The sequence below is a fragment of the Lissotriton vulgaris genome, chromosome 4_1, assembly GCF_964263255.1.
Source record: "Lissotriton vulgaris chromosome 4_1, aLisVul1.2, whole genome shotgun sequence".
NCBI lineage: Eukaryota > Metazoa > Chordata > Amphibia > Caudata > Salamandridae > Lissotriton > Lissotriton vulgaris.
The window spans coordinates 1,593,836,863-1,593,862,537 of record NC_141691.1 but is presented as its reverse complement, the minus strand read 5'-3'; the positions used below and the strand labels follow the sequence as shown (position 1 = coordinate 1,593,862,537).

General features: G+C 49.3%; 1 protein-coding gene across 1 annotated transcript in view; it reads left to right on the top strand.

The window, feature by feature from the left end:
- Window positions 1-12,907: 12,907 nt before the first annotated feature.
- ARFGEF1 (ARF guanine nucleotide exchange factor 1) overlaps window positions 12,908-25,675 on the top strand; it is a 1,029,389-nt gene continuing 1,016,621 nt past the window's right edge. Inside the window, exon 1 of the mRNA XM_086918014.1 lies at window positions 12,908-13,326. Coding sequence (XP_086774140.1) covers window positions 13,203-13,326 — 124 coding nt within the window. The 5' untranslated portion in view covers window positions 12,908-13,202. The remainder of the gene's footprint in view (window positions 13,327-25,675) is intronic.

Sequence of the window (25,675 nt, the reverse complement as noted above, 5' to 3'; positions counted from 1 at the left end):
TACATTATTCTGGGATGGTAAGGCCCCGAGAATTGCGCTTCAGAAACTAATGAAAGGATGGTATGATGGAGGCATTGCGTTGCCTGATATACGGCTGTACTATTAGGCCTCGCAACTGGTGACTGTAAATAGATGGAGGTATGCCCCGCCGGATGACAAGGTATGTGCTCTGGATAGATACCAGATGGATCGATCCGGCTATCTTGGGGCTTTGTATTCTCAAACAAGGAAACAACATTATATAGGACCCACTCAGCATAAAATACAGATATGGAGGCTAGCTAATTCCCGTTTGGGCTGGACAGGCGTACTTACTAAAGCGACGCCATTGTGGTACTCACAAAAGCTCGGTATGCTTTGCCATCACCCCGGATTTGATAGATGGGATATAATTGGTATCTCAACAATTCATGACTTGATTAAACAAGCATTGGCATAACCAATAGGTCTCGCCTTTGGGACCTTATAAGTATTCAGTTATGCAGCGCAATATCCTTGGGGCAACAACATCAGCTGTTGCATGGCTAAACACTTATAAAGTCCCAAAGGCGAGACCTATTGGCTATGCCAATGCTTGTTAACTAGTGTGTTTTCTCTGTAAAGGCAACGGCCAGGTGAATATACTTACTCTGCTCTGACACCAAGAAATACTGTAAATTTCTAGTGTTAGAAATGGGGATTTCTGGTTGGCTAAGGCTTGCACCAAAGCCAGGCAGAAACCACCACTCTAGTCAGGGCAAGGAAGTCACCGGCCAAAGATAACCCCTACTCACCCCCTTGGTAGCTTGGCACGAGCAGTCAGGCTTATCCTGGAGGAAATGTGTAAAGCATTTGCACAAGCACCCACAAGCAACAACATCCAAGGCCCCCCACAAAAGGAACTCCACACAAAGTTATATCAAAAATAGCCTTTGTATTATCACAACACATCAGAATCATAATCACAGGATGTACATTGTGCCAACTGGCGCGGGCAATATTTAGAAGGGATTATATACACAGGACAGGGCCACATGGACCACTGTCAGGAATAAGCACTTGGTAGAACTAGCACTTTGGAGGAATAGCACTTCGTAGAAATAGCACTTAGTACATAGGGACATTAGCAAGGGGCCTAAACTCTGCAGCTGGCACTAAGTGCTGCGCAGCTGGTGAAGACCAAAGTAGGGGCGAAGGAGTGCGCCTCACTCCTGAGTCACATAGAGCCAGTCCCTAGGAAGCAAAACCTAAACGGTGCAGCTGCCCACTAATTGCTGGGCAGCTGGGATCTCAAAACTGCAACAGGGGGGGCTCTCCCTAGCCCTCTAGAACAAGTTGCGCCAACGTTGGAGGCCTTTAGGCTCTAGAACACATATGTACCCTCTGGAACACTCTGACTCCTCAAACACAGGCTGCGCAAAAGGTTGGAGCCACGGGGCTCAACACAGGCTTCTCTGGCCCCTCACAGGCTTTCTCAATAACTTCTTTTTGGGGTGGGGGAGTCTTCTAGCTCCTTGCATACAAATGCCCCCAAATGTAGGAGCCTCTTGGGCTCGAAATACAAATGCCCCCAAATCAGGTGGAGCCTTGTGGGCTCTAAAGAAAAATGCTGCCATCCTGGGGGGAGCGGCCCGCTGCTAGCCGGGGCTGCTCTACCACCCGAAATGCCCCTTCAGTTCTGGGGCCTCGTAATAAACAACTGTGCCCCCCAAACAACAATGCGGTAGAACAACAGGGGAGCGGCCCGCTGCCAACCAGGGCCGCTCTACCACTGACTGGGGACCCACGAGACGCCTGCACTCACAGGCTGCTCAGGAAGGCGGCATCTCCGCTGGGCTTCTCTGCTCCTCCTCAAGGGCAGCCGGCTTGGCTCTCTCTCTCTGGGGCTCCCTCCATCGCATGGGAGCCCCGCAACACTGGTGATGCATTGCTGGCGGCCCCGGGCTCTCCCTACCTCATGGGAGCCCCAGGCCGCTGGAGGCCATAAGTCGTCCGGCTTCTCTTCCTTCGGCGCGGGGCTCTCCCAGGCTCACGGGAGCCCCGCGCTGACTTCCGGCAGCACTTCTCCCTTCTCGGCGGCGGGCGGGACTTCCTGGAAGCAAGCGAAGTCCTGCCACGCTCCAGGCGCCCGGCCGCCTGACTTCCTGTTTTGCTGCGGCGCGATCACAGTTTTGGGGGCAATAACGAGAGGTAGGCACCCTCGAACATCAAATAAAGGTAGAAACGGGGTGGGCACCCGTTAAGGCGCATAAATAGCGGGGTGGGCACCCCCTCCAGAAATAATAAAAATAAGCGGGGTGGGCACCCGCAATTGCGGCAAATTCGGGGGAATCCCTACACCGGGGATTCCCTCAGGGCGAAGGGCAGCTCAACGCTGCCAGGCAACATTTTAAAAATAAGATACAGCGCTTCCAGGCTGTCAGATGTGCTGGAAAGAAAGGGGAAGCCAAAAGGGGTTCCAGCAACAAGGTCCTCATAGGTGAGAGGGCAGGAGGGTCCAAAAGAAGTCCTCCAGGGCATCCAGGGGCTGGGCAGGACCCAGGGAGGCAAGCTTTCCCCTGGGCCCCAGCAGCAGGACGTCCCCGGTAGATTCTAGTCGGAAACAAGAACATTTAACATGAGTTCACAGCCTCTTTTTATACACAGGCTCCCTTTGTCTCTAGGGTGCAGGGTGGGGGAAAACCAGACGCAGCTGATTTTGGAGCACTCTGTTGTGCTCAGCCCCTCTGCCCATTCACTGGCCAGGCTAGGGACATCAGTCGCACCACAGGGGGCGGAGCCAGCATTGTGTAGGGAAAGCCCAGCCCTATTCAGGTCCCAGGTGCTCCCCTTCCTCACATCAACATGCAGATCTCTACATTCACCACGAGGGCAGACCCATCCTGACTCCTGGAGCCAGGCACACCAGCCAGCTCCAGCCAATCACAAGCCAGACAGTCAATTCACATTTATGACACCGACAGGCCAACTTCTAGAAGTGAAACTTCCACACTAGACACAATAAATCTGCGCACATCATTGCGCAGCATTTAATCACACGAGTTCGCACATACCAAACTCAACCTTGCACTCCCCACGCATCAGGAATTACCATGGACACACAAATTCCGCATGCATTCCTATGGGAGGGCAGGCCACTCTCACACACGCACTCAGAGAGCGCACGCACTTTACACTACGCCACAGTGCTAAAGTGCGCAAAGACCAGAAATCACTATAATGATGTAACATTAAAAGGCAAAAAGTTCAGGGGTGAACCTGCCTGAAGGGCCAAGTCCAACATCTAGCGATGGAATTGCTATTTGTAATGTAATAGCGCGAAAAGACTTCAGGGTATGTAGCTTTCTCAACACTTTCATTGATTTTCCTTTTTATGTTACTGCATACAAACTGGTTACTTTTATGTATTTATAATTTTACCAGTGCTTCCTCTCTCTGCACAGTCTGTCTCTTGGCAAAGCAACACTTGTTAACTCTGTGACAGAAGATTTTCTCTGGAGGAAGCAGAAACACGTTAGATCCCCTGTCTTGGGCTCATTTTAAATCACCATAATGAGTGAGGTAAGTGGGCCACTGAGGAGTAGTAAAAGGAGTGCTTGGAGAAGTGGCGGTCAGTGCACACTGAGGGGTCATGGTTCCATATTTACTTATTTCTCTGGTTTGGAGAGTGAACCCTGTGTCCTGTCCTAGGTACGCGGAATGGTTCCCACATGTCCGGAGGGAAAAGAGATCCCAATGAATCAAGCATGTATACTGTATACAGTGCAGAGAAGGAGAGAAGTGAGTTTCAACGCCTGTGCCCTAGTTCACACCAAACACCAAATCTCGGCTGCGCATGCACACGTGCTGGGGAATCCCGGTGTCACAGGGCGACATTAAGGACCAATCCTAGGGCATATTATATGTGAGACAGAAAGATCTCAAGGCGCCTCTACATTGCTGTCCTTATCTGTGCTGCCCCGGAGTGTGGAGACGGCATTCACAGGAGGGGACCAAGACACGACAACCCGCTGTTTGAACTGCATCTACTGAGTGCAAAGGTATTGTAGCTGATGTCCTGTTCTGGCACAATACAACTCCCCCCAACCCCGCTACGACCCGCCCTCCCGTTATCAGAGCTGTAGGTCAAGCGGGACCATGCCCAGAGTCGAGTCGGAAGTCGCAAAATTATTACAATATAAAATGTGGAAAAAATCAACACGTATAGACTATAAATAAGCACAGTACAGTTCCCGAGATTCAAGAGGCAAAATGTACAACTAGTAATGCCCACATGGCTGTCAGAACAGAGATATGTGCATTTTGGTTTTAAACATGAACAAGTTAGCTCAACACATAGTGCGAGTGTTCTCCGGGTGCAAATACAAGAGGTAATGTGGTTGCAAGAAATGCAAACTGTAAACAACAGAGAGGCAGGTGCTGAAATAGAATATACTAGAGGTCCACGATATAGTGCCGCCCTCGATGCGGAGATCAAGGTGGCGCGTTACACAAAGCGTTGGAAAAGTTGAGAAAGTGCTGCCTGTGTAGGGAGGGGTCCAGATGACAGATTGCAATAGTGATGGTTACAGGTGAGAGTGTGTGTGTGTGTGTGTGTGAGGGGGGGGGGGGGGGGTTGTAATGTAGACAGTACTAGAAAAAACACTGCAACGTTCGAATTTCGTATCCTACATGCTCCAGTCACAATTGCGCGTGATAATGGTTACGTTTTTGGGTACGGGGCGAGGGTGATTTGCCACAAATCACACAACGTTTTTGGCTAAGAGTTGGATGCCGGGACACGAATGACATAATCTTCAACACTAAACAACACTGATAAATGTATCAAGAAAGAGCGCCTCTATGCGGTGCATATTCCACTTTTAAAACGAACTTCAGGGCTAATTTTTGAAAAAGTTACTGCCCTCCGTGGTCGTGTGAATTTAGTTCAAACCGCGGCCACGGCCAGTTTGCATCGGCGGGATTTGTTTTCAAGACTTAGAAAAATTGTGCTGGATCATGCTCGTTTTCGGTAAACAGTTCAACTCTTATCTGTCGGGCTTGGAGCGAGATGACTGCCAGCTTACTGTAACACAAGGCTCATCACAATATTTCGAGCTTTCACCAATGACCCACGCCCGTTTATCTTGTTATTTAAAGAACTGCGCCCAACGTCAGCAGAAAACGTCACACAGAACTTTATTTTAGTTCACATTGTTGTTTCACTAAAGCTCCTAGTAAAACCGCGCTGCAGCAGGGGGGGGAGGGATTCACTTGCGGGAGAGATAAGTGCGACCAGATGGGCCGCGCGCTCCCGCGAGTGGATCTCCTGACGTGCACGCGTTGCCATTGAAGGCAATGGCAACACGTGCTTGGCTGAAAAGCCTAAGCGCTAGAAAGAGGTTGTTTTCCTTTGCAGCGCATGCGCTGCAAAGGCTCGACCTAAAAAGGTAAGATTCTCCGGTTTGAGGAGCTGCAGGGGACCGATCAGTTGGTGCCGGGTGAGATTTTTAGATATCTTCAAATCCGTGATGCTCTGCAGATGGCGCTACCAGGTTGTGAAGAAATACCTAAATCGTCCCCGCTTGAGGATCGACTACTGGATGGGCAGTTGCACTCCAGGGCGATCTCCTTGACTTATAGGAAACTAAGCAATAATATGCCTGAGTCCTTCGGGAAGCTAAAGGAACGATGGGAAGGAGACCTTGGGCCGATTGATGAGGAGGATTGGAGACAGGCGCTGATGTCATCTAGAGAGGCTGCCATCACACTTAGAATTCGACTAATTCAACTTCGTATTTTACATCACTCATATATGACGGGGATAACACTGGCAAAAAAATCGGGTCTCGACTAGATGACTTGTGTATGAAGGGCTGGTGGCAGTCGGCCTCCTTTTTAGGTCTCGCCTATTCTATCCCACAGGTATAAATAGGCAAGATTATAGTAAGCGGAAAAGAAAAGTCACCTCGCTGCGGGTCGCGTACAGTTCATGTGAGCTATGCGCGTGCACATCATCGCCAGCCACATCACACACCACCATTTGTCTGTGCCTCGGCATCAGACTTCAAAGGCTGCCGCTCCCCTGCCCCCACATCAGACTTGAAAGGAATGCACTCCCCCACCCCATAAACAGCAATGCCCAGAGATTTTTTTTTTCTTTTCTACATGGCTCATTACTTATTTCCTGTCTTTCTCTGGGTCACATTTTACTTTCTTCTCTGACTCATGCTTTTTTCGTCGGATCGTGCATTTCTTGTGTCTGCTAGTGCTTTTTTTCCCCACTCTTGTCGGCTCGAGCTTTTTTCCCCCACTCTTTCGTCGGCTCGAGTATCCCCTCCCCCACTATTTCGTCAGCTCGTGCTCCTCCACTCTCAGTGCAATTTTTTACCCCACGCCTCACACTGCTGCACGCCACACACTGCTGCAAGCCACACTGCTGCACGCCTCACACTGCTGCACGCCTCACACTGCTGCATGCCTCACACTGCTGCACGCCTCACACTGCTGCACGCCTCACACTGCTGCACGCCTCACACTGCTGCACGCCTCACACTGCTGCACGCCGCACACTGCTGCACGCCACACACTGCTGCATTACTCTCACTGCTGCGGCACCCCTCACACTACTGCACGCCTCACACTGCCGCACGCCTCACACTGCCGCACGCTTCACACTGCCGCACGCCTCACACTGCCGCACGCCTCACACTGCTGCACGCCACACACTGATGCACACCACACACTGCTGCACGCCTCACACTGCTGCACGCCTCACACTGCTGCACGCCTCACACTGCTGCACGCCTCACACTGCTGCACACCGCACACTGCTGCAGGCCGCACACTGCTGCACGCTGCCGCACGCCTCACACTGCTGCACGCCACACACTGCTGCACGCCACACACTGCTGCATGCTGCACACTACACACTGCTGCATGCCACACACTACTACACGCCTCACACTGCTGCATGCTGCACACTGCTACACGCCTCACACTGCTACACGCCTCACACTGCTACACGCCTCACACTGCTACATGCCTCACACTGCTGCACGCCACACACTGCTGCACGCCACACACTGCTGCACGCCACACAACACCACCACATCACTCAGGGACACCACCACATCACTCTAGGACACCACCACGTCACTCTAGGACACCACCACGTCACTCTAGGACACCACCACATCACTCTAGGGCACCACCACATCACTCAGGGACACCACCACATCACTCAGGGACACCCCCACATCACTCAGGGGCACCACCACATCACTTAGGGGCACCACCACATCACTCAGGGGCACCACCACATCACTCAGGGGCACCACCACATCACTCCGGGGCACCACCACATCACTCCGGGGCACCACCACATCACTCAGGGACACCACCACATCACTCAGGGACACCACCACATCACTCAGGGACACCACCACATCACTCAGGGACACCACCACATCACTCTAATACACCACCACATCACTCTAATACACCACCACATCACTCTAATACACCACCACTTCATCACTCAGCACCACAACAGCATCACTAAGCACCACAACAGCACTGTCCTTGCTTGCTACCAACAAGCATTGCCATAGCCAATAGGACTCGCATTAGGAAAGTGTAAGCTATTGGCTTTGTAAATAACAATGCTATTAATATATATTTTCAAAGCCAACACATATTTTTTAAAAAAAGTCATTTACAATACCAATAGCTCACACTTTTCTAATGCGAGACCTATTGCATTGCAAATGCTTGTTTCATATGACATGGGAATGCCTGCTGGTGCGAAGGCAATGGGATAGAATCACGGCCCATATGCAATCTGCACTATGGAAACCACTCATGTTGACGCCACGCTTTGGTTTGCTCAATATATAGGAAGCTACAGACCTTACTGAGACGGAGCAGCAATTTGTGACACTAGGCTTTACATTGCTCAAGAGGGAAATATCAAGGGGCTGGGGTGGAGTGACGCCACCTGTAGTGGCGGACTGGCAGAAAGAGCTTGACAAATGCATGGTAGCTGAGAAGGAAGACAGACGCGGCGATCCAGGCTGCTATGTGTGAATTACTCTTTGTGAAACTGACTAGCTGAATAATAGCTTCTTAACACGGCTCCTCCGCATTTAGCGCTGTGAATATTTTTAAAATTACTGTTTCTTTTAAATTGCAACTGGCTATTGGTGTTGCTTATTGGGAGTAATCATACCTGTTTCCCTTCGCTCCAGACCCCGTTCCGCCCCGGCTGAGTGCCGTTTGTGCGGAGGGTCGAACTCCAGAGCGCCATTCCCCGCCTTCTCTTCTCCACTTCCGCCCTGCCGCACCCAGCGCAGGTTAGCGGTCTAGTGGCTATCAACCATAGAGTATATATTGGTTGTCAATGCAGGGTCACAGTTGACAGACGCGGCGATCCAGGCTGCTATGTGTGAATTACTCTTTGTGAAACTGACTAGCTGAATAATAGCTTCTTAACGCGGCTCCTCCGCATTTAGCGCTGTGAATATTTTTAAAATTACTGTTTCTTTTAAAATGCAACTGGGTATTGGTGTTGCTTATTGTGAGTAATCCTACCTGTTTCCCTTCGCTCCAGACCCCGTTCCGCCCCGGCTGAGTGCCGTTTGTGCGGAGGGTCGAACTCCAGAGCGCCATTCCCCGCCTTCTCTTCTCCACTTCCGCCCTGCCGCACCCAGCGCAGGTTAGGGGTCTAGTGGCTATACGTCCCTTCCTATAAAATGACGGTGTGGCGGAAGCGCAGCGGACGAGCGCAGCGGGAGCGCCGACTTCGCGCCAAAGTCAAGCCAAAGTCCTGCCCGTCTGCGCCCGTCCGCGGCCGGCCGCGACCTGCGGCCTTACACCCTGCCCAAACATTCCTGTATTCTTCCGCGGATTTATGCTCCCTCCAACATGCTGTCCCTTTACCGCCTGAAGCTATTCGGAGGGCCCAGGTGTGTGGTATTTTTTGCCCCCCGAGCATGTCTTCTCCTCTCCCGCCCGGTCCTGCCTCCTCTTCTGTACCCTCTAATATCCCCCCTCCCACTCCTGTCACCCGTGCCCTAACTATTCTTTATCTAAATACACGCTCCCTGGTGAAACACCAATTAGAGATTTTCCATCTACTAGATGACACTAACATAGATATCCTCTTCCTGTCCGAGACCTGGCTAACAGAGGACTCCGTGCCTGATATCCTAGCCGCTATCCCAAACGGCTACTATATTTTACACGTTAACCGTCCTATGGGACAAGTTGGTGGTGGAGTCGCTGCCATCATCCGTAAAGAACATGTTTTTTCAATTCTGGACTGCCCTCCCATCCCCAATACTCAAACCCTCGTTATACAGCTCCGCTCCATCACTACCTCCCTTATCTGTGTCCTTATGTACAGACCTCCCTCCTACATGCCTTCCTTCGCTCAATCAGTTGGGGAGTTGGTCTCGCAGCTTTTTATTAATCACTCCAGGATCCTCATCCTGGGCGATTTCAATTATTGGCCTAATGACCCGCAAGAAAGCCGATTGTCTGAGCTGTTCTCAGAAACCCTTACCAGCCTGAACTGCCAGCAATTGATTTCTACCCCTACCCACTGTAAGGGACATATACTTGATCAGGTCTGGATGGCTATTCTCGACATCGACCCTCCACTGATCACCCCTTGCACCTGGTCAGACCACTACTTTATCTCCTTCTCTGTTGATCTTCCTAGCTTTCATCGTCCTCCTCGCCCGGCCAACATCACGGCCCGTAATTGGAAAAATGCTGATTTGCCAAAACTTCACTCTCTATTGGCTGCCTCAGTTCCCCCAGTTTCTGAATCTGTCTCTCACCAAGCCGCTATTCTTGAGCACTGGCTGAAAGCAGCAGCCGACACAGTCGCTCCTCTAAAAACTATAAAAGTCCAGCGCCCTCATGACGCCCAGCGATGGTTTAATGACCAGCTTAAACTCGACAAATTAGCCCTCCGCCAAGCTGAACGTCGCTGGCGCCACAAGTACGACCCTTTACTCAAGATTGAGTTTACCACTCTACTTAACAAATATAAAACCTCGATACTTGAGGCTAAGACTTCCTACTTTTCCTGTAAAATCTTGGAGTCGGCTTCTAAAGCTAAAGACATCTTCTCGATAGTCAATGAGCTATCCCTTTCCGATCGCATCACTCTCCCTCCCGTGCCCACCCAGGCACTCTGTGATGAGCTTAATGCCTTCTTCCGAGACAAAATCTCCTCTATCAAAAACAACATCCACCCACCTTCCCCTTCCAAATCATTTCCCCTCCCCTCCGAAAACTCCCAGAAATTTCACACTTTTCCTCCCATTACCATTACTGACCTCCACAGTCTTCTTCACAAAATCTGTTCCGGTTCTCCTAAGGACTGCTGCCCCCCACATATTCTTAAAGAAATCTTCATGGCCTGTCCTGAGCCTGCCCTGGCTCTTCTCAACTCCTCCTTAACATCAGGAGTTGTTCCAGACGCTTTTAAGCAAGCGGTGGTATTACCCATTCTGAAAAAACCCAACGCAGACCCACTTGTGCTGAGCAATTACAGACCCATCTCCCTTCTCCCTTTTCTTGGAAAGATCCTAGAAACTTATGTTACTAGGTGTCTGAGTACGTTTGTTGAGACTTCCCTCTTCCTGGATCCCCTACAGGCTGGTTTTCGCCCCTTCACTCCACAGAGATGGTGATCGCGGCTGTCATGGACACTCTCAGAGCCGGAGCTGACAATAACATCCCCCAAGCCCTTGTTCTGTTGGATCTCTCGGCGGCTTTTGACACGGTCGATCATATTATCCTGATCGACCGTGTCAAGAACGCCGGCATCCAGGGCTTTGCCCTTGACTGGGTTTGATCCTTCCTGCAAGGCCGCTCCCAGGCAGTCCACCTTTCTACCTTCTCTGCTCCTTTCTCCCCCCTCACTTGTGGTGTCCCCCAGGGCTCAGCTCTTTCCCCGCTCCTTTTTAATTTATATATGCAACCACTTATGGTCGCCCTTCGTCACTCCCCTGCCACTATTTATAATTATGCAGATGACCTGCAGTTGGTCTTCCCTTTGGACACTTCACCATCCTCCCGTTCTAATTTCCAAACAACAATGTTGCTCATCTCTGACTGGATGGCTCACAGCCAGCTCAAGCTGAACCCGTCTAAGACGGAACTTGTTCTGGTGGGTGGTCCTTCCAATCCTTGGGATGACAATTACTGGCCCCCTTCTCTTGGCACTCCCCCTTGCCCGGTCAGCTCTGTGAAAAGCCTTGGAGTGGTCATCTCTGAGGACCTATCTATGAAATCCCAGATCTCGGCTGTTACATCATCCTGCTTTTTTCAACTGCGTAGGATCCGTAAGATCTGCTGATTTCTTACCAGAGAGGCACTCATACTAGTCATACTGGCTTTGGTCATCTCCAGGATTGACTTTGCTAACATCTTGTATGTGGGGATACCTGCCTATCAGCTTCAAAAACTCCAGCTAATTCAGAACCAGGCCGCCCGCTTGGTGTTCCATCAACCTAAACACCAGCATGTCTCTCCCCTTTTAAGGAGCCTCCATTGGCTCCCAGTGGCCAAACGGTGCTCCTTCAAACTTGGATGCACCATATTCAAATCTCTCCATAACCGCGCCCCTGAATTCATCTCCTCCAAGCTAAAGAGATACCTCCCCACCCGTAATCTCAGATCTTCTGCTGATAATCTTCTCTGCATCCCATCTAACCGCCGCAAAAAACACGGCGGAATGCGTTTTTCTTTTTTAGGCCCTTCCTTCTGGAATTCCCTCCCTTCTTCTTTTCGCCACTGCCCCTCTTATGAGTCATTCAGGAAAACCTTAAAAACATTCCTCTTTAAAGCAGGCTCAGAATAATAACCTTTGCTCTGGCTCGTTATGTCTGTTATGAGCGCCAAGAAACCGTCTCGGTGTACGTGCGCGGTATAAACTTTTTAACATAACATAACATAAGGAAGTGTATATAGCTAGGGGGTGCCCGAAGAAGTGGGACAGGAAATGGTCCCGGTGGAATTCGTATAGGGTGGAAATTTGTGTATCCCCTGTGGCAGAACTGGAATTGCAAAGGGATGGGGAAAATATTGTCTAAAATGTCAGTTATCTTGACCTTGATCCTAAGCACGATGCTAAATGTAACTTGCAAATGTATAATATAAGAAATGGTTATATGGTCTGTCTTGAATTTTTCAGTAAAGAATATTTATAAAAAAGAAAAAAGACAAAAAACGAAATAGAATCTTCCTCAGAAATATTATTATTCACCCTCGCTGAAGACTCAAAAGGTTAGCAGCTGTGTAAGTTTTCTGTTTACAGGAGTATTACAATCTACTCACGTCCTGTATCCACAGCGAACTGTCCTAATATAGCCCCGTGACACAATGCTGAGGAACAGATAGAGAATCGTGTGTAGGCCCTACAGCTGCGATTGTTGGTAACGGATACAGACAGGCATTCTATGGACACAGTACTTTTTTGTGCTATGAAGTGAAAACGCATGATGCAGTCAAGACTGTACAAAAAAAAAAAGACAACGTTTCAGACATAAATACGTGGTGTCTGTAGCTTTCAATGCATATTATTAAATAGGTTTCTCCCATTTTCTACAACAACAAAAAATTAAACAACGCTTCCCAGTCCAGTCAATATATTTTTCGCCAAGGATTTTTTACCACCCCCAAATTATATGTCCTGTGCCAGGTCCTGATTCGCGGACACCTTTTCCTCACAGCTGTCCTCCTTTCTCCTCTTCTTTTCTTCTCGTTCCTTGGTGTTTATCTATTTCTAGCCTCGTCCTAACCCTCTTTCGTATTCCACCTCATCCTCGTTGCCGTCGCCTCCTCTCCCCCACCCCTCTTCTCACCTCTCTCCTCCTCTCCTGGGCTCCCCCCTCCCGTCCCGGCCGGTGCGCTCCCTGGCTGCCGCTGCTGCTGGGCTCTGTGTGTGTGACGTCGCTTCCTTCCAACATGGCGAGTGCAGGTCGCTGCTGATGGTGGAGCCGGCCATTTCCGTGTACCATTAATGCCCCGTGTAGCCCGGGCAGCAGAGGCTTTGACCCCGGTGTGCGCTCGGCCAGGCATGGCCCAGGGTGGGCGTTGAGGGCAACGAGCGCCCACCTTTTTCCGGCGCGAGTGGAGCCGCCGCAGAGCGAGGGCAAGGCGCCGGAGGAGGAGGAGGCCGGGGCTGCGGGAGGCAGGAGCCCAGCAACCGCAGCCCCGCCGCGCCCATGCATGAGGGCAAAAAGACCAAGAACATGTTCCTGACCCGCGCCCTGGAGAAGATCCTTGCAGACAAGGAGGTTAAGAAGGCGCACCACTCACAGCTACGGAAAGCCTGCGAGGTGGCACTAGGTAAGAGAAAGAGAGAGGGGCTGCGGGACTCCACTCATACCCGGAAGAGGATTGCAGTCCAGTACTGTCACCACTGGAAGCCCCTTCAACACTTCCTCTTGTCAGCACTGTTCCCGGAGAACCCTCGCCTCTGCCTGTCCTCTCCACACACACCCCACATGTGCCCTTGCCGACCTGTCACGTGTGCAACCTTAATATTTCTATCATGACAGGAGCCCCATCCGCTGTCACCACTTCTTCAACTCCACACTTTCAATTCTCACCTGTACATACCTTCTTTATTTCGTGGTTTTTTTTACAACGTGCCCGCCCTCACCCGTCTCATGTCTGCCACACCACACCACCGGTTATTCAGTTACGTCTACTGTCACCTGTTACCACTCACCTGCTACTGTCGTCTCATCCCTAGCAGATTCTCGCCTGTCGTGTGTGCACTCACACCCATCGTCTCTGTACCCTCACCCCTGTCTGTCCTTGCTCATGTCAACTTTTTACTTTAACCACTTACTATATGTGCAGTCCTCAACGTCGCCCACCTCTCCTGTCAGTTGAATCCTGCTCAGCACTCGATACTTCCACACATCTACATCTTGACCGAACTCACAACGTTTGTCAACCTCAAGCTACTTCCGGACTTAGTACTTCCCTCTGCCTCCTGTTCTTTTCCCCTGTTACCCAATGGCTAGTGCCATCTTTCCTACGTAATAGCCACACTCTGCAATATACCTACCACTGTCTTCATTCCACACGCCCTTTTGATGCATTCCTTGCCATCCACAGTGTTTTTCACAACCGCAGTGAACCCAACCGTGGCTCTTTTACCTCTTTTTGCCTTATGCATTTCCTTCCCCACCTGTGACACCAGCCCTGGACTATTTTTTAATCCTCCCGGGACTGTAGTGTGTGCTCTCTATGCGTCCTTTGACACCATATTGCTCTTACCCAGCGTACCCCCTTCTACTGCGTTTCCGTACACCTGGTGAACTTGCCATTTGTCCATCTGATGCCCCATTCTTTAGACACTACCCTGTTGTTGTTAACTGAGCCTGTGCTTAGTGTACCACCTTCTCAGCATTCCACAGGAAGGGGCACTGTCTGTCGTTGTCCTTCCCTACTGTCAACATACTCCCTACCCCGCCATTCATCTTATGGATGCCTTCGGCTGTCATTGCATTGTACTGTCTGCAGTTCAAGCTGACTAAAAGAATGTGGCAGTCACAAAAGCACGTTGTAGCGAAGGGGCAGTGGTATTCGGTCAGTTTACTGGTATTCGGTTTCCTTTTTCAATTTTTGTAGATTTTTTTTCTCTGGTGTGGATATTTCCCCTGGTGTGGATATTTCCCTGTTCGGAGTGTACCTTGCTGCTTCCGCTTCTTAGCCCCGAGCCATATGTTTGCCTTGAAATGATGTATTATTCTCTCAGACTCTGCGTGAGAGTCGCCGAGACCTGCTCAGTGACCATGAGATAATCCGAGCAGGCAAGAGGCTCGGCCCACTTAAACCCCCCGGGATGGGGGGCGGGTGGCTCCTGGTTGTTTTTGTTGATGGTTGAGTGTGTGTCAGGCAAGCATGAGGCAGCTCTTTGTGGGAGGAGGAGAAGGGCGGTAGTCACTGCTAGGAAGCACCTGCTGGTACTAAGTGTTATTTCTAAACCTGCTGTATGTCTGAAGGGTTGCATACGGAAGCGTGTTATAACGTTAAGGTCGTGTTTTCGTATTGTCAGAAAACTCATGCAGGCAAATTGTAGAGAGCGACAGTGCATAGTATTTTGTGCAAATTTGTTTGTAAACGTTAACAATAACATTCTTACAATCTGTGAACAACTGGATAGTATTTTTGCTAGATCTATTGCTGCTGGTACAATGGAAGGTTTGCAGCCTTTGCCTGCCGGAAGGAGAGCGAGAGAGTAGCTAGCCAGGTCTGACAACCGACAGGAGAAACAGGCCTGTACGGTACGGCGGGGTTACACTGAGCATGCAAAATTAATGCCTGGTATCAAGTGAAATTATAAAAAGTTTGGTCTAGTAAAAGGGTGCCCGATGATGGCAGCATGAAACCGACTACCGTTTTTATCGGGCGGGGCATCCGGAGACGTGGGTTCTCTTTATTACCGCTGCCAGGCTCGGGTGATCGGGGGGGGAGGATAGAATGGATTGCAGAGCTAATGCGGTGTCCCTGGTACACACCGCAGACAGGGGCCGGGCTCAGAGCAGCTGTGCACTCGCTCGGCATTTTTAGGTTGTCGCAGATATGACTAATCACTGGACGGGAAGGCGGGATGCACATTGTTTGATAATAGGATTAAGCTATGCCAGAAACATACGCTATTTACAAAACAAAATGCCGGTGTACTCCTGTTTTAATGCACAGCTTAATGGGACCTTATTCCATCGATGGCTGGCATTATTTGTGCTTGTGGAACGTACCAAGTTAAGGGCAAAGGTTAGTTTTCTGTGTTTCTAAACTGAAAGATCTCTTCTTTAGGAACATGTGAATACATAATTAGTAGTCTCAACCGAGTACACCTGCAAAACCGCCTGCATCTGACATTAAAATAGCCATTTTCTAATACACCTGGTAATATTTGTTTTTCCTTTTTGAAGAAATAAGCAACCACTGTTCTCCGTCTTTGTGGTGTCACAACAGACCTATGTTTTCAGTATTTTTCTGATGGGTACATCTGCTGATAATGTTTGGGACACATGTGCCTATAATAGTAGGGATTTTACGCAAATTTCGTCTGTCTCTGAAAGTTCATACCAAGGGGGCAGCTTAAATACTTTATGGAAAAGGACAGGCTCAAAACGCTTCTCTTACAGTTAAAATCCAATCCTCAATTTCTTAGTACTAGTTAGTATATTTCCCTTTTGTGTTTTTAACATAACTTTGTTGTGATGCATCCACTTTCTAATCACAAATGAATGGAAGCGTGACCCCCAGGTTTCTGAGCTACCAGTCTAAACAATTGCATATGCATTCGGAAAGCATTGTTGAGGTGCAGCGCAATCTCAGTTTGTCATTTCTTAATGGTGAACATCTAGACCTGACTGTATGTATGCTTTACAGGCATAGTGTAATGGTCGACAGTCTTCCATAAACCTCACTCCGGTCCATACCCTATGCCCCTTAAGTGCAGAAGTCGCACAGGCGGCGACTTAGACATGTTTATTGCCATCTTGAAGGCCTGCTTCCCAATGGAGATGACCATTTCTGGAGTCGCAGATGTGTACCAGGAGGTATGCAGCTGTGACCATAAAATATAATGTACCTGAGGTTGACTATAGCCAGCAGCCTAAAATGGATATCACATATTTGAAAATCAATAGAGAAATATGGGCACTGAAACGCTATTTAAGGCTTGCTCGTTCACATGAAAGTTGCTTGTTGCGACAGATTGACCTAGTAAATTCAAGCCAAGGTCGAAAGGCTAACTGCTTATGGAGCTGAACTATGGGGCTTGGAGAAATGTACAACAAAAATAGGCACCCACAAAAGAAAGTTTTGGAAACCACTCTTCATGCTTTCAGCAGGCTTTCCCACCATCGCCTGGGCTGCGACATTGGCTTCACTTCCCTAAAAAAAGATGCCAAATATCACTTACTTACATGGACTTAAAAGACAGAAGGCTACTGGGAGAAAACGTAGTGGACAAAGTCCAAAAGAACCATTCGGCATTTTAGAATTTTGTTTATTCATGTTTGATTAATAAAAATCATTACATGTGGGTAAACAGGATGACACCGTTGCCCAAGTGCAATTTAGGCAGTCCATATAAAGTTCTAATGCTCGTCGAGATTAACAGGTGGTGCGTCCGGCTAAGCATCTTGTCAGATACTAATGGGTGCTTGAATGGTCCTCCGCAGGAATATCTTCTTGTCTTTTTCAATGTTTGCAGTCCTAGGCTGTGTCCAGGGCTGCTTAGATGATGTTAAGTTGCCCACTTCCTCCAGATCTTAAAGTGCTTCTGTGGACCCCCTCGAGCTTTAAAAATAAGAACTTCCAGACCCATATTAAAATCGAGACCATTTTTCCATGCCAACCTTGTGAGGATTTTTGTGCTGTATTGTTGGTGAAGCTTATAAGTCTGATACTTCCCTGCAGCGTCAATGGAAGTTGCCCCGGCAAAGTGGAATTATGATGCAACGTTAATCTTTCGCAAATACGGGGCAGCATCAGATGTAGCCTATACTCATGGTGGTAGTTGCATAGCCTGCACGATTGCTGCCCATCCCTCCGTGTCCAGAGAGAATTGAAATTATGAATTGGAAGAGCTAGCAGCCTCATGTAGGTGATTTTGTTGTGAGACTGTGGTTGAAGGGAGTGTTTAAAGTATGGTTGTGCTTTCCCCATGATGCACAAGGCATCCAGAGCTTCAGAGAGAGACTTGTGTTGAGCCTTTTGAATGTCCCATTCGTATGATGCTTGAGTGGTTTGCTCGTTTATTGTTTTTTTCCATATTGACAGGGGGATGGCTGGATTGGACAAGTTTGTTTTTACGATTTTTAATGTGCTGGTGGGTAATTGCAACTGCGAGTACCATGGGGAAAGCTCGTCGGCAAATATGGATTGTGATTGAGCTTTCAGTGATAGCGTTGGGGCGCGCAGGATGCTGATTAAATATTTCACTAAGTCTCCTAGACAGTGGAGGTCTGCACTTACCAGGCCCAGCTCCAGCCTTATCCGAGCCCTCCTTGTGTGCCGATGGATGAAGAATCTTTTTTTGTACACTGTTATTTGGTAGTTCTTAAGGCATGGGCCCACTTTACCTGTGAAGGCTAGATGACCATAGGACAATTCTGGCAGCAGCTTGGCTCGTAAAACGTTTAATATTGGCTTGGCTGTTGGGCTGTGTAGTTGGCAGTTTGAGAGTCTTAGGCTGTGTATGACACAGGCTCCCTTGGACCGTAGGTCTTCGAGGTGAACCTCTTGATTTGCCCTTGCGTTAATCAAACACACAGGTAGCTTTAACTGGCGCAGGTTTCTATTCGTTTATCTCGTATTTGCCAGTTCACGGATTTCTTTCATGGATAGTTGCCGAAGATCATTACTTTGGTTTTTGAAGGATTCACTAGGAGTTTGTTCTTCATGTTATACGTGTTGAGGGCTCTCTGTAGACACATTCTTGTTTGGTTCATGATGATAATTTCGTCAGCATATTGCAGTCTGGAGGTGTAAACTCCCAAATCTTGGGGTAATTAGACTTGCGCCTTCCAGAGTTTTTGGCAGATCAGCAGTGTAGAGATTGAAGAGCAGCGGGGCTAAAACACAGCCTTGTTTTTAGGCCGTTGTTTGATAGAATTTTTGCAGTCACTGTCGTAGCACCTGTTTTGATCATGACCCAGGGCCCCTGGTGAAGAGACATTGTTGCTGTGAGAAGTTTGGGGTAGATCTCCCAGGAGTTTAATTTGTGCCATAACATTCCCCGGGCAGCTGTATTGAACACCGCGCTTTAGTCCACGTAGCAGCAGAATAAGGGTTGCTTCCTCTCCTGAGTGGCTCTCCATGCCATTACGCCTGCGCTATTATATTGTCTATTGTTGAGCAGTCTGATCTAAATCTTTACTGGGTATAGGGGAAGATGCTTTTTTCTGGGGTCCTGGTTTCCAATAGAATCAGGCGTAGGCCTTAGCTTCGATGTCCAGTAGAGCTTTTAACCGGTAGTTGGCCGGGTTTGAGTGGTCTCCCTTATTGTTGATTGGATGGAGAATTGATTCCTGCCATGCTGTTGGAATTGTGGCTGTAAGGAAAGAGTGGTTGAAGAGCGTCGTGATGAGCCCTGCCCAGAATGTTTGGGCTGATTTCAAGACTACTCAGACCCCCCAGGATATAGCGGCATGGATTGGCAAATTTAGCGGCACAAAAATGGAAATTTAGCGGCATTTAGCGGCATTTTATTTTGGGTTTTTTGCAACACCAAACACAGATATCTTACTGTTTGAATTATTCATTCTTCATAGAAGTGTATTTCTTCTATATGGGGGTGGGTGTTGCATACCTTTAATGATGCCGAGACCATTGCATTGTAAATGCTTGTCCTAAAGTGGATGGCCGCTGAACACAGAAGGTGAGCATCACAGAGCTACATGCTGTAAATAACACACCCCATAGATGTCGGAATGACTGAAAAGACATTGAATGCAAACGATTACTATTAACAGACAGCCCCCTAGCCATGGATTTTGGTTCCTCTTCAAATTGGAATTCGCTTCTGCTCGAGCACAGCATGACAAACCTAAATAAATGTAAGGACGTAATGCATTGTAGTATGACTAAACTGCGATCTGTGGCGAAATTAGATTGCAATGGGCCCTAATACAAACAAAGGAAAATAGGCTGCTAACCCCCGAGTGAGTTGTAAAAGCAAGGGCGCCATATTTGATCTTCAGTGGGCACTGCACCTGCTGCATCATTTATATCCCTCCACCACCCCTTATTGAGATGTAATAATAAATGGTGCTGGATATTGTATCGTTTCCTTTTTCGCTGGTGGGATGGATAGCATCGTCTCTCTGAACGGCTACCCTGTCCTTCGTTGTGTTTGCAGCCGCCCTTTGTCTTGCTCGGTTCCTGCTGTCTCTCGCTCTGCATTTTAGCCCGGTGCGGAGTACACAGAAGTGTTTACTCCAGTGATTGTTCTGTTCGTCTGTATTGGTGAAGAGGTGGACAGATTAGCACCCGAATGAGGGTGTTACCCCCAACACCGACACATCAAATGCGTTTCAGCAACAGTCAGTCAGCGGGGCGCCCGCAGATCACCTCACCACAGGATGGCGGATGAATGATAGAGGGCGTTTCACAAAGGGTCGCGCTCTCACACCTTTTAGCTCGCCCTACAGCTGGGGAATTCAAAATGGGCTGGATGATTTTAAGGCGGAAACAGCAAATTTCGCGGGCTTTTGCCCAAATATCGCGGCATTTAAACAGATCGGCCGATTTCGCGATAAGCTGGAGGGTCTGACTACTGCTGGTATCCCATTGGGTTACAGAGCTCCATTGCTCCTCATTTGTTTGACCGTCCTGTGTTCCACAGACGCGGCCGCTCCTCCTCGCTGCTCCCCGACCTACCTCCCTCACAGCCTGGTATCGTTGCTCCCATCTGCTGCTTGCGCACATTGATACTTATTTCAGAACGCGCATTTCAGGACCGCTGCTATCATTAACATCGCTATTATTTAATTATTTGAGTAACACAGCAGGTTCGTTTTGTTGTGATATTACTGCCGCCTGATAGCGCTAACCACTTCGTCTGCTCATTTGCTGCTTGTAGCTCTGTGCCGTCCCTGTGTTGCCCTGACTGCATTTTCGTTTAGTTTTCCCTGCACTTTTGGTTATTACTGTGGCTGCCTGCTCCGTTCCGCGCTGCCGGCCATTTTGGTGTTTACATTGTTGTTGTTTGTGGCGCCACGCCCCAGTCTCCACCCCGCTCCCGCCTTCCCAGCTGACCCTCCCTCGCCCCTCCCCTTCCACCATCCACATATGACAGCTGCTGTTGAGCGCAGCGGTCACGCGCAGCGGTCGCGCCCCAGTTGCGCCGAAGGTGCGCCAAAGGTAAGCCCGCCTACGCCCATCCGCGCCTGGACCGCGCCCAGCGCCAGACCCCCTGGTCCCCGTCCCACCCTCCCCCCCCGCATCACATAAGACGCCTCCGCCCTCCTAGCCCTAAACCCCGGCAGACAGCCCAACTGCGCCCTAGCCGCTCCTGGACACACCCATGGACCCTTCGCATGCAACTCCTGCAAGTATGACGGTACAAAGACCAACTCCTCATCCACGAGCACCAAACAGAGGACTGACACCAACCACCTAAAATGTATCCTGCTCAACACCCGCTCGGTCCACAGGCACGCCATCGACCTTTGGAATCTACTAGACACCAGCTCCCCGGACGTCGCCTTCCTAACAGAAACATGGATGAACGCCTCCTCAGCCCCAGACATCACCATTGCCATCCCGGAAGGCTACAAAATCATCCGAAAAGACCGCCACAAGCAAACAGGAGGAGGCATCGCTATCGTCCATAAGAATTCCATTCGCATCTCAATCAGCTCAGACGTCGACTTCGCTAGCGCCGAACACCTTCACTTCCAGATCCACACCGACCCCAAGACCACTCTCAGAGGCACACTCCTCTACAGACCACCAGGACCCCGGGCACAATTCAGTGAAAACATTACTGACTTCATCACCCCACACGCCCTCCCTTCCGAGGAATACATTCTTCTGGGAGACCTCAATTTTCACCTGGAAAAGAGCAACGACAGCAACGCCAACACCCTTCTTGACAACCTCGACAACCTCGGACTCAAACAACTTGTCAACACCCCCACTCACAACGCAGGTCACACACTCGACCCTATCTTCACCTCCAGCAAACATATCTCCTTCAGTCACACCACAGCTCTCCATTGGACGGACCACAGCTGCGTTCACTTTGTCTACAAAAAGACCACAGCCCACAACAATCCTCAACCTACTCTGCGAAGAAACTGGAACAAAATCACCATTGACTAGATCTCCTCATCGCTGCTTCAAAACTCCCCTGCCTACTCTTCGAACCCCAACGAAGCAGCCATTAACCTCACTCAATGGCTAACCAACAGCGCCGACAACCTGGCACCTCTGAAAAAACGTCAATTCAAACTAGGCAGCAAAAACGCCCCCTGGTTCAACGATGATCTTAAGAAATCCAAGAAACTCTGTCGCTCCCTTGAGAAGGCCTGGAAAAAAGACCCAAACTCCAGCACCAGGGACGCCTTCAAAAACGCCACCCGCATACACCACCAACTGATCCGGACTGCCAAGAAAGCCGCATTCAAGGACCGACTAGACAACAACGCCCACAACAGCAAAGAATTATTCAACATCGTCAAAGAGTTTACCAACCCCACTGCCAACTCCAACGACATCACCCCATCTCAAACCCTCTGCGACTCCCTAGCTTCGTTCTTCCACAGGAAAATCGCAGACATCCACAACAGCTTCGACAACCAACCCGGAGTCCAACCCACTCAAACTTCGGCTGGACCTTCACCCCCCTTGAACACCCTTAATGACTGGAACCCAATCTCCACTGAGGACACCATCCGCCTGATGAACTCCATCCACTCTGGATCACCTACCGACCCATGCCCTCACCACATTTTCAACAAAGCAGACTTCATCATAGCACCACACCTCCGAGACGTCATCAACTGCTCCTTCAACTCCGCCACCTTCCCTGAAAGCTGGAAACACGCAGAACTCAGTGCCCTTCTGAAAAAACCCACAGCTGACCCCACCGAACTCAAAAACTACCGCCCCATCTCGCTCCTTCCATTCCCGGCCAAAGTCATCGAGAAAGCTGTCAACAACCAGCTCGCCGCCTTCCTCGAAACCAACAAATCCCTCGACTCCTCACAGTCCGGCTTCCGAGCCAAACACAGCACCGAGACCGCCCTCATCGCAGCAACAGACGACATTCAAACTCTACTAGACAATGGAGACACATTTGCTCTCATCCTCCTCGACCTCTCCGCAGCCTTCGACACAGTTTGCCATAGCACCCTCCTACAACGCCTCAGAAACTTCGGAATCCAAGGAAAAGCACTGGAATGGATCACCTCGTTCCTCGCCGGAAGAACCCATAGAGTCCGCCTCCCACCATTCAAGTCAGAGGCCACTGAAGTCATCTGTGGCGTACCACAAGGATCCTCACTCAGCCCTACCCTCTTCAACGTATACATGAGCCCCCTCGCGACCATCGCACGCCAACACAACCTCAACATCATCTCCTACACAGATGACACTCAACTTATCCTCTCGCTCACCAAAGACCCCAACACCGCCAAAACCAACCTACATGAAGGAATGAAAGAAGTAGCTGAGTGGATGAAACACAGCCGTCTGAAACTGAACTCAGACAAAACAGAAGTCCTTATCTTAGATACCTCCCCCTCCGCCTGGGACGACTCTTGGTGGCCAGAGGCCCTTGGAAAAGCACCCATCCCGACAGACCACGCTCGTAACCTGGGCGTCATCCTGGATTCCTCACTCTCGATGACCAGACAAGTCAACGCCGTTTCATCCTCCTGTTTCAACATTCTTCGAATGCTCAAAAAAACATTTCGCTGGATCCCCACCGAAACCAGAAAAACGGTCACCCACGCATTAGTTACTAGCCGCCTGGACTACGGCAACACCCTATACGCCGGAACCACCGCAAAACTCCAGAAAAAACTCCAACGCATCCAGAACGCAGCAGCCAGACTCCTACTAGACATCCCGCGTAAAGATCACATCTCTGATCACCTGAAAAACCTTCACTGGCTTCCCGTCAATAAGAGGATAACATTCCGCCTCCTAACCCACGCACACAAAGCTCTTTACGAACTTGGACCCGAATGCCTCAACACACGACTTTCATTCTACACCCCCTCCCGCCAGCTACGGTCTTCCAACCAAGCCTTTGCTGCTGTCCTTCGCATTAACAAATCCACTATGGGAGGAAGATCCTTCTCATACCTGGCGGCTAAAACCTGGAATTCACTTCCCATTCACCTTCGCCTCACCCAGAACCACCTAGCATTCAGAAAGCTACTTAAAACTTGGATATTCGACAAGTAATTCCCCACCCTTCCTCAAGCGCCTTGAGACCCTCTGGGTATGTAGCGCGCTATATAAATATCAACTTGACTTGACTTGACTTGATAGATTTAGTTACTTCAACTTCTGAGATTTCTAGATCCTGCATATCTTGGGAATTTGAGGTCTGAATAGAATGGAATGTTTGCGTTTTGCCCAACTCTCCACTGTATAGCTTTTTGGCGTAGCTGACCCATATGCTCTCTGTTACTCCATTCTCCTTGAGCTGGGTGTTGTTGCTGAGTTTGTAAATGAATTTCCAGAAGAAGGCAGAGTTTTTCTTTTTGAGAAGGGTGAGGATTTTAAGGCAGTCCGTTTCTATCCGTTTGTTGCGTTGCACCCATATACTTTTCTTGTGGGCGGCTCAAAGGGTTATGATATCTTGGCCCTGGCTGCATTGTCACCTCTCCTTTGTGCCTTTAGGGCCTTTCAAAGCTTCTGCTTACTCGCCAGCATCCCCCTTGCTTCATTGTACTGAGACCGGGTTGGTTGCTTTGGGTGGGCGTCCGGTGTTCCCTTCAGCGCCAGATGTAAGTCATTTAGGAGAGCAGCCCAATGTTCTAGGAGGGCCTCTGTGCTGCGACTTGTTTCTAGATGTCCATTGTTAGTTAACCAGATGGTCAGTTTTGGGTCCAGCTTTGCGGTCCATTTATTTCTGCGTAGCACATTGACTCTTTCTTCCCCCATGGGTTCTCTGATTGATATGATCTTGCATGCTTCCTCCATGGAAAGTCTGAAGGACGCTCTGAGTGGTCTGTGGTCACTCTCTTTCCGGTCCTCAGTATCAAAGTCGCTGAAGTGTTAGGCTCGCAGGTTACTGACAAATATGTAGCCGATGGTTGAGATGTTCCTGCATTTAGGCAGGAGAAGCCATGTTTGGTCCTGGGCTTGTTTGAGGTTGTGAACAGAATGTAGGGAGGAGTTGTCTAAAAGGGTTTGCAGTTAAACGGCCTCACTTAGTAGTTTACAGTCTTTTGATAGCCTTCCGAGCGATCTGTTGTTTTAGTCCCAGACCATGATTGGGATATGATGTGGATATTTGATGAGGAGATCTCCGATAATGTCCACCTGGTTGTTAAGTGCTTGTTTTTTTCTGATACAATTCAGGGTTAACAACAATTTAGTAGAAGGTGTTGAATCTGTTTTAATTTTTTGTATTCAATTGATGAGTAAAGCTTGTGTCCCGTGGGGAGTATTGCAAGTTTTGTGACTCCACCGTTAGTGCATGTTTGATGCACACCGGTAGGCCACCAGTGGTGTGTGCAAAAATGTTACGTCTGATGGCCGGGTTGTGAATTTCAAAGTACTCGAGTAGAAATGTTGCCGCTGTTGCTAATATCTCATGGAGGCAGATGATGTCACCGCTTTGAAGATACTCCAATGCAGAGCTTGCTTTAGTGAATTTCTGTATGCCTGCAACATTCCAGGAGATGATGGATTTGTGTTTGGGTCATTCAAGTAGCTACGTAGGTAATGACTGGGAGTTTTCGGTATGCCGTCGAGAGGGGTGGTCGCCAAACTGACCCTGTGTCCGAGTTGATTGCAGACATCAGAATTGCTGGAGTGGACGGACCTTTGATCTGAAAAGCATATGATTCTCAGAGCTTCGTGTTGAAAGGGCTTGCCGAAGAAATGGTTTCCTGAGCGGGTGCCGTTGGCTTATTTTAAGATGGAATAAGTCAGTGGTTTTAGGAGCTTGATGGGGATATCTGTCTTGGGGCAGATGCTT